The 8,951-nt window shown below is 38.7% G+C and overlaps 1 protein-coding gene across 3 annotated transcripts in view; it reads right to left on the minus strand.

Moving 5' to 3' along the window:
• Positions 1-7,135, minus strand: part of HAT1 (histone acetyltransferase 1) — a 62,382-nt gene extending 55,247 nt beyond the window's left edge. Inside the window, exons 1-2 of one of the 3 annotated variants that reach the window (XM_028121123.2) lie at positions 7,059-7,080; positions 4,634-4,738 (exon numbers count right to left, since the gene is read on the minus strand). In XM_028121123.2, coding sequence (XP_027976924.1) covers positions 4,634-4,738; positions 7,059-7,065 — 112 coding nt within the window. In that variant the 5' untranslated portion in view covers positions 7,066-7,080. Of the gene's footprint in view, positions 1-4,633; positions 4,739-6,886; positions 6,993-7,058 lie in introns of those variants that run through there. The other 2 variants (XM_088021637.1, XM_028121130.2) reach the window with 2 other exon arrangements.
• Between the last annotated feature and the right edge of the window lie 1,816 nt (positions 7,136-8,951).

Genomic DNA, 8,951 nt, shown 5'->3' on the forward strand with positions numbered 1-8,951 from the left:
CTCAGGTCGTGATCCTAGGGTCCTGGGATCAAGCCCCCCATCAGGGAGCCTGCTTCTCCCTCTCCCACTCCCCCTGCTTGTGTTCTCTCTCTCGCTGTCTCTCTCTGTCAAATAAATAAATAAAATCTTCAAAAACAAAAAAACAAAATGAATTCATGAAAATGATCAGATGATATGGTTGTAGGCCTGAAAAAAAAAATCACCTGAAGCCACGCCCCAAAAAGTAAAGAGAATCCAGTAAAATTAAGAGGTTTAAGAAAACAAAACAAAACAAAAAAAACACAAAAAGAGGCACCTGGGTGGCTCAGTTGGTTAAGCGTCTACCTTTGGCTTGAGTCATGATCTTAGGGTCCTGGGATCGAGCCTCACATTGGGCTCCTTGCTCAGCAGGGAGCCTGCTTCTCCCTCTCCCTCTGCCACTCCCCCTGCTTGTGCTCTCTCTCTCTCTCTCATATAAATAAATAATATTTAAAAAATAAAAAAACAAAAAACTCCAAACAAAAAACCAAAAAGACAACCCAATGAAAAAATAGGCAAAGGATTTGAATAGACACTTCTACAAAGAAGATACACAAATGGCCAATAAGCACACGAAAAGATGCTCAACATATTATTCATTAGGGCAATGCAAATCAAAAATCACAGTAAGATATCATTTTACATCTACTAAGATGGCTATAATAATAAAAAATATCAAGCATTGACAATGAGATGGTGAAATTGGAACATTGTACATTGTTGGTGGGACTGTAAAATGGTACAGCTACTATATAAAACAATTTGGCAGTTCCTCAAAATGTTAAACATAGAATTAACATATACTCAGTAATTCTATTCCTAGCTATATACTAAAAGAATTAAAAACAGGGACTCAAACAGATACTCATATACTGATGTCCATAGTAGCTTTATTCACATTAGCCAAAGGTAGAAAAGACCCAAATGTCCATCAACAGATGAATAAACAAAATGTGATATAAATACACAATGGAATATTATTCAGCCATGAACAGGAATGAAGTCCTGATATCTCTACAACATGAAATATTTGCTAAGTGAAATAAGTTGAAAACATGCTAAGTGAAATAAGCCACACACAAAAGGACAAATAATGTTGTGATACCATTTAAAATATCTAGAACAGGTAAATCCATAGAGACAAAGTAGATTAGAGATTACCAAGGACTGGAGGGGAAAAGTGAATGGGGATTTACTGCTTAACAGGTACAAAGTTTCTGTTTGGGATGATGAAAAAATTTTGGAAATGAACTAATGGTTACACAATATTGTGAAAGCAATTAATGCTACCTAACTGTACACTTAAAAATGGTTAAAGTGAAATACAGAAAAAAAGGTTTACTCTTTTCTACAGTAACCAACCCCAAAGCACAGAACCTCTGTGAAAAAAATGTGTCTGTCAATCCCTCACACACAAAGTGAAAACAACTTCTGTAAGAGGAAGAATCTTGGGATAAAACTTAGTGGAATTATGGATATGCAGTCAAGAGTTCAAGTTATCCCATGTGCCAAGCACAGTGCCTGTCACATAGTAAGTTTCAATAAACATTTGTCCAGAGAAAGTAGAAGGGAGGGAGTTGGGACAGGAGGGCTGGAAAAAAAAGGGAGGAGGGGAGGAAGGTTGGCTTGGAAGCAAATTATTACTATGACTATGAGAGATTAGAATAATGAAATAACCCAGTCAGTTTTAGCTGTCATGTATGTGTAAAACCTGAGTTACTAAGTAACCTGGATTTTGACGCAGGGAAAAAATATATATTAAAAATTATTTTCCACAGTTTTCTCACACACTATTAATAACGATGAAAAACATAATGGAAAAAAAATCTCATTTATAACAGCAATAACATAGATGAAATTACCTAGAAATAAACTTAATAAGAAATGTTTATCATCTATAAAGTTTAAAACTCTTTTTATTTATTTTTTAAAGATTTTATTTATTTATTTGACAGAGAGAGAGAGAGAGAGAGACAGTGAGAGAGGGAACACAAGCAGGGGGAGAGGGAGAAGCAGTCCTCCCAATGAACAGGGAGGCTGATGCGGGGCTCAATCCCAGGACCCTGGGATCATTAACCGATCCGAAGGCAGACGCTTAACAACTGAGCCACCCAGGAGTCCCAAGTTTAATACTCTTTAAAAAGATGGACATAAGAAAGACCTGAATAAACAGAAAAATATTCTTGCTATTAGAAAGGAAAGACTCAACAATGTAAGGATTTTGCTTCTCCCTACATTAAACTTAATAGGATCGCAAATTAAAAAAAAAAAAAATCAAAAAAACTTTTTTGAACTTGAGTTTATCTAGAAGAACAAACATTAGAGAAAACTTAGTAAAACTCCTGAAGAGTAACAAGCAGGGACCTAGTCACACCATATATTAATTATAACATTTATTATAACAGTACTCTAATGGCTCAGGGACAAAAAAAAGGCCCAAAAGCCAGCCAAGAATATATGATACTTTAATATGATAAAAGAGAAATTTTAAATCATTAATGAAAAGACAACTTAAACTGGCAGGTGGATAATTCGCTTAACTCATCTGAGAAAGCAAAGCTGGATTCCTCCCTCATGTGTTATACCAAGTTAGATTCAAAAGTTTCTATTTAAAAAAGAAAAAATCCAAAAAATATTAGAGAAACAATGGATAAACTGCTTTATAATCTTAGAGTAGGGAGGGCCTTTTTGTAAGACATAAAACAAAAACTCGTATTTGTAATATATGATAAAATAAGGGCTGATTCAGGGTGCCTGGGTGGCTCGGTCAGTTAAGTGTCTGCCTTCAGCTCAGGTCATGATCGCAGGGTCATGGGTTCGAGCCCAGCATTGGGCTTCCTGCTCAGCGGGGAGCCTGCTTCTCCCTCTCCCTTTCCCCTTACTTGTGCTCTCTCTCTCTCTGTCAAATAAAGAAATAAAATCTTAAAAAAAAAAAGGGCTGATTCTTTTAGATATAAAGTATATACTTTTCTTAGAATTAAAAATCAGTTTTCATTGTCAAATTAAAAAATAGTTTAAAAAATACAGTAAGAAATCCACAGACAATAACAAGTGTTGATAAGGATGTAGGGAAATTGGAACCTATGTGCACTGCTGGTGGAAATGCAAAATGGAGTAGCCACTATGGAAAACAGGTATGTACACAGCCTTAAAAAGGAACTTGGTTTCAGAAAAGTAATTTTATGCACGCACACACAAAAAAATCTAGATAAGTATTATCTCTGTAGTGAGGGGTACCTTCTTTGTCACCTTCTTCATGTTTTTGTTATGTTTGTATTATTTTAAACAGTAGAAGCTAACATTTATTGAGAATTTCTAGAAGTCAACCTGATGATGCACTTTATTTGTACTTAACCTTACATTTAATTTTTATAACCACTATAAAAGTACTGTTAACTTCACTATAAGGAAACAGCCACAGAAAGTGATGGAACCAGAATTCATGTGCATATAACTATTTTTTAAAATAGCTTTATTGAGAGGCACCTGGGGGCTCAGTTGGTTAAGCGTCTGCCTTTGGCTCAGGTCATGGTCTTGGGGTCCTGGGACTGAGCCCCAGACTGGGCTGCCTGATCAGCGGGGAGTCTGCTTCTCCCTCTCCCTCTGCTCCTCCCCACTGTTCATGCTTGCTCTCTCGCTTGCTCTCTCTCAAGCAAATAAATAAAATCTTAAAAAGAAAAAAGCTTTATTAAGGTATAATTTACATACCATAAAATGTACTTGTTTTAAGCATACAATTCAGTAATTTTTAGTAAATTTAGAACTGTGTGACCATTGCCACACTCTAATCTTAAAACATTGCCATTGTCCCCAAAAGAAATCTCATGCCCATTTGCAGTCATTATTCTCACAGTCAGCCTCAGGCAACTACCATTCTATCTTCTGTCTCTGGATTTGCCTTTTCCAAACCCTTCATACAAATAGAAGCATATTGTATATGGGGGGGGGTTCCTGTCTGTTTTCTTTCACTTAGAATATTTTTGAGTTCACCCATTTTGTACCATTTCCTTTTTATTGTCAAGTAGTATTCCATCATACAGATACATCATACTTTGTTTATTACCAGTTGTTAGAGATCTGGGTTGTTTTATTTTGGGCTACTGTGAATAACGCTGCTATGAATATTCATGTACTAGTTTGTATACAGACATATGTTTTCATTTCTCTTGAGTAGATCCCTAGGAGTAGAACTGCTGGGTCATAATAGTGCATTTAACTTTTTAAGAACCTGCCAAACTGTTTTCCAAAGTAGTTGCATCATTTTACATTCCCATCAGCAATGAGTGTTTTTCCACATCCTCACCAACACTACTGCCTACCATTTTTATAAGCCAAAATGTAAAGGTAAATATTTTTAAGAGCCTGAGAACACTTACACCTATCATTTTTTGCCATGCTGTACTTCCTAAATGTAAACTCTGCCACCTCTTAAACATCCATCCACTCCACAACATAAATGAAGACTGAATAAAATCTGAATGGGTTCAATACATACAGAAAACTATACATTTACATGAACTGCTCTTATATAAAATTCTACTTCAAATCTTAAAAAAAAGATTATATATGGAACACACAGTACATACATAATACCACTTAGAAACAGCATACATACCTAATTTTAGTTCAATTGCTGTGTTGGTGTTACATTTGTACTCTGCCAGTTTCTTCTCCACTGCACTCTTGTACTCAACCAAAAATTTCTCCATAGCACCAAATCCTAAGGGAAAGTTTTTAAAAGGTCTTGTTGGAAATGGTTTAAATAGTCAAACCTACAGAGGGTTCTTATTAGAAGTGGAATACAAGGAAGATTTAAAACATGCCAATAGAGGTGCCTGGGTGGCTCAGTTGGTTAAGCGACTGCCTTCGGCTCAGGTCATGGTTCTAGGGTCCTGGGATCAAGCCCCGCATCGGGCTCCCCACTTGGTGGGAAGCCTGCTTTTCCCTCTCCCACTCCCCCTGCTTGTGTTCCCTCTCTTGCTGTCTCTCTCTGTCAAATAAATAAATAAAACCACTAATAGATCTTAAAAGCGCAGGTCATTCTCCATATAATCCTAAAATAAATACACTGAGTCTGACTGCCTCATTATAAAACAGGAAGAACATCATTTTTGTCAGAGGCTTATGAACTAGGCTTGCTTTACATAAATTAGTAAATCTGAAAATTAACATAACTACTGACATTTCTTTATATTTAATACTAATAAATATTACCTGCTAGGATTTATACCTAAGCAGTTTTTTAAAATATAAAAAAGGTGCCACTGCTCCACCAAGACACAAGGTGAGAATATTCTTTGATAATTACAATAGCATTTCATCTCTAATACTGGAAAAATTCTAGCCAGAGTACTTCAGATCAACTATTAAAAAACCATCAACTGATAATGCACAGATTATCTCAGGAAGGACACACAAGAAACTGGTAATCGTGGTTATCTCTTAGAGAGAAGGAGTGCGAACAGGGTAAGGAAAGAAAATTTTCACTGTATTAAAAAAGTTTTTTTAACCATATGTGTACAAAGTCATAAACTATGGGCTACAAATTAAAAATGGAAGCAGTCCAGATAAACTTTCAAGCAAAGATGACAATAAATCTCCTGACAAAATGAACATAAAAATCATAAAAATTCAGGAAAAAAGAAGTCACGAGCAGAAACAAAAGAAAGGTACAACAGCATGCCATAAACTTTAACAAGTGGTTAAAACACACATACACAGAAAATAGGGAACATTTGAGGCAGTATAGATTGTCTGTTGTCAGAATTCCTGGAATGAAATCCAGGCTTCACCACTTACTTACCAGGTCTGTGAACTAGAACTAGAGCACATTACTTGACTACTCTGACCCTAATCTATAAAACTGAGTTAAAAGAACCCATTTCAAGGAATTATATATACTGTCAGCAACAAAATTTAACTTATGAAATCATACATTGGCTTAATCCCCACAAATCTATTAGACAAGTAAATAGTATATCAGCCCCATTTCATATCAAAACGCTCAGGCTTAGAAAGAGGCTTAATTGCTTAAGTGCACCCAAATATTGAGTGGTGAGGCAGAGATTCAGATTTAGGTGTAATTCTTACTATATGTACACCGTACACATACGTATGTTCCCCCTCTTTTATAGTACCAGTGTACCCCCAAGATCCCAGAGTCACTATCTGGTAGAAGAATCCTTCCTTAAATATCTGTAGAGCTCACGTGATAGCCTGTCTATCCAGCATATCCATAAAAGTATAGTTAAGACTACAACGAAGGCACTGGGAAAAGATAAAAGTAGAAACTGTCCATCACTTCAAAAGATACGTAACTGGAAAAAAGTATATACTCACACCAAAAACAGTCTTAATACACGTACAAAATAGCAATTATTAGTTAGTAAATGCTGCAAACTGAAGAGACCCCCAAAAATAGAATGAACATGAAAATTATAGTATAAAATACTATGAGAAGTTTAGATGAAGGAAGAATGCGAGAACAATCTTTCTCAAAGGAATTCTAAATCGATCCTAGGAATATTAAAGCGCGAGAGATTAAAAAGTCAAGGTTCAAGTGAGAGCCCTAGTGCAAGGCAAGGCAGCAATGCGCCAGCTCAGAAGTTGACTGTAGTGGAAGGTGGAGGGAGACCTGGAAGAGGAGGACGATCTGAACATTAAAAATCAGCTGGCGGGAACAGAACCAAACTACTGCGGCCGAGGCAGCAGTGCAAAAAAAGAACGAGAAGATAAACAGGCCTCAAGGCATCTGGTACCTAAGAAGCCAAATCGCGACTCTTTCCCCGGGCTTCTTCGGCCCTCCGCAGGGGCCGAGTTCTTCGCAGAAGGCACAGAACCCCGAGTAGTTGGGGGCGGGGGCACGAACCTCGGCCAACAGGGAGCTGGGCGGAGAGTTCCGTGCTTGCAGGCTGAAGCAAGCCTTCTGGAATCCAGGCCGGAGCCGGAAAGTTCCAGGCGGGCACTGTCACCACGGTCGCGGCGTTCTTTCCCAAACCTACCCGCCCCCTCCCCTTGGTAAACTTTTCCCGGGAACTTACCCGCCATTTCCGAGCTGCGAGCACCCGCGGCTGAGGAAGGACGAATCAACCCGCGCGCTCCCTGGCCGGAAGTGAGCTCATTCTCTGACGCATTTCCCCCGCCCACCTCTGGCAGGTCTCTAGCCAATGAGAGGAGGAGATTCGAGGCGCCGGGAGGTGGAAGCACCTCCAGGGGCGGGGCTGACACCGCGGGGAATGCTCCGACCGTTGCCTAGCCACGGCGACTGCAGTCAGCCACTTTGCAGGCCCGAAGCCGGGGAGGAGGCCGCGTAAGAGGCCGTCTGTGTTAAGATGCTCGCTGGCTCACCCGTGGAGAGTTTCTTTGGGATTGGATTTGGAATGATATAAATACCGTAAAGCTGTTTTCTATTACGCCAGCGATGTTTCGGAGACTGGTAGAAAAACTTTCCCCTTGACCTGCACAAACACCTGAGGCCTAAGTTTATGTCGGTAAAATGTAGGGATTGAGTTGCAGTTGCAGGAGAAATTTACACTTATTTTGTTTCTACTTTTGCAGTAAATTCTTATTTTTTCTTTTGTCATGTTTTTAAGCAGTATACAGTGTAATATTTAGGTACTCTGCTTTCACTCTTAGGATTACTAGGCAACCATTGGTGCGCGGAAATTGTTACCTAATAATACCTCAAAGTGGCCTGATCTGTCCTACATGTCTCAAGTCCTAGTGGCCTGAACCACATCACAGGATGCTTCCTGATTTGGGTCTTAGGGCTTGTTAGTACTTAATAGCTGTTGAAACTTTTGTCCCAGAAGTTAAGGCATTATTTAGGTATCCATAAATATTCTCACAACATTGTCTAAACCCTAAAATGCCTTGTCTCAGCAAATGTTGGTTAATAGGCTTTCCAGTGTTATTGCTAGAGCTAAAATGGACCCTTGGAATGAGAGTCTAGAACTAACACTTCCCCTCATTTTAGAAATAAGGACATTAAAGCCCAGAAAAGAGACATTGTCCAAGGTCACACTCAGTATACAGCCCATGTAAGAGTTCATTTCTCCAGACACTCAGCCCAGTATTTGTTCAACTGCATGGAGATGGCCCTCTCGAAGATAAACATCAGAAAAGGTACCGAGAATGCTCAGGTCTTTCTTTACACCTTAATGAAGCACAAGTAATTACCATCCTAATGTTAAGAAGAAAACTGAAATCTGCTATTAATGACATTATGTATCAAAAAATGAAAACGATCTTTTTTTTAGTAATCGTTTTTGCCAAAATGGCAAGACTCGTTTCTTTACAAAACCATCTTATTTGTAGGTTGGCCAATAGCTGACAAGCAATTATCCTTATAATAAGAAAGTAAGCAAATCTGAAATAGATTCGTCGTGTGACTTTATGGTTAAGTTGTAGGGAAGAAGTGTAATGAAACCTATATATGATAAATATAAATAAGAAATAAAATGAATATGAAGAAGTACAATTAAACATATATTGTGTGACTAGCATTTAGTATGATCTGCTTACAGAATTGAGGTTATAGGTTTTTTTTTAAGATTTTATTTGTTAATTTATTTTGAGAGAGAGTGCAAGCAGGGGGAGGAGCAGAGGAAGAGGGACAAGCAGACTCCATGCTAAGCATGGAGCCCAATGGGGGGCTTGAACTGATGACCCTGAGATCATGACCTGAGCCAAGATCGAGAGTTGAATGCTTAACTGACAGCCACCCAGGCACCCTGAGGTTATAGTTTTATATTGTCCTTAGAATTGTTCATATAGCGGCGCCTGAGTGGCTCAGTTGGGCGTCTGCCTTCGCTCTGGTCATGATCCTGGAGTTCTGGGATTGAGCCCTCCATCGGGCTCCCTGCTCCGCGGGGAACCTGCTTCGCCCTCTACCTCTGCCTGCTTCTCCCTCTGCTTGTGTTCTCTCTCTCTCT

Source organism: Eumetopias jubatus, unplaced genomic scaffold, assembly GCF_037043125.1.
Source record: "Eumetopias jubatus isolate StellerSeaLion01/CBP00866 unplaced genomic scaffold, mEumJub1_p1.0 scaffold_3, whole genome shotgun sequence".
Taxonomy (NCBI): domain Eukaryota; kingdom Metazoa; phylum Chordata; class Mammalia; order Carnivora; family Otariidae; genus Eumetopias; species Eumetopias jubatus.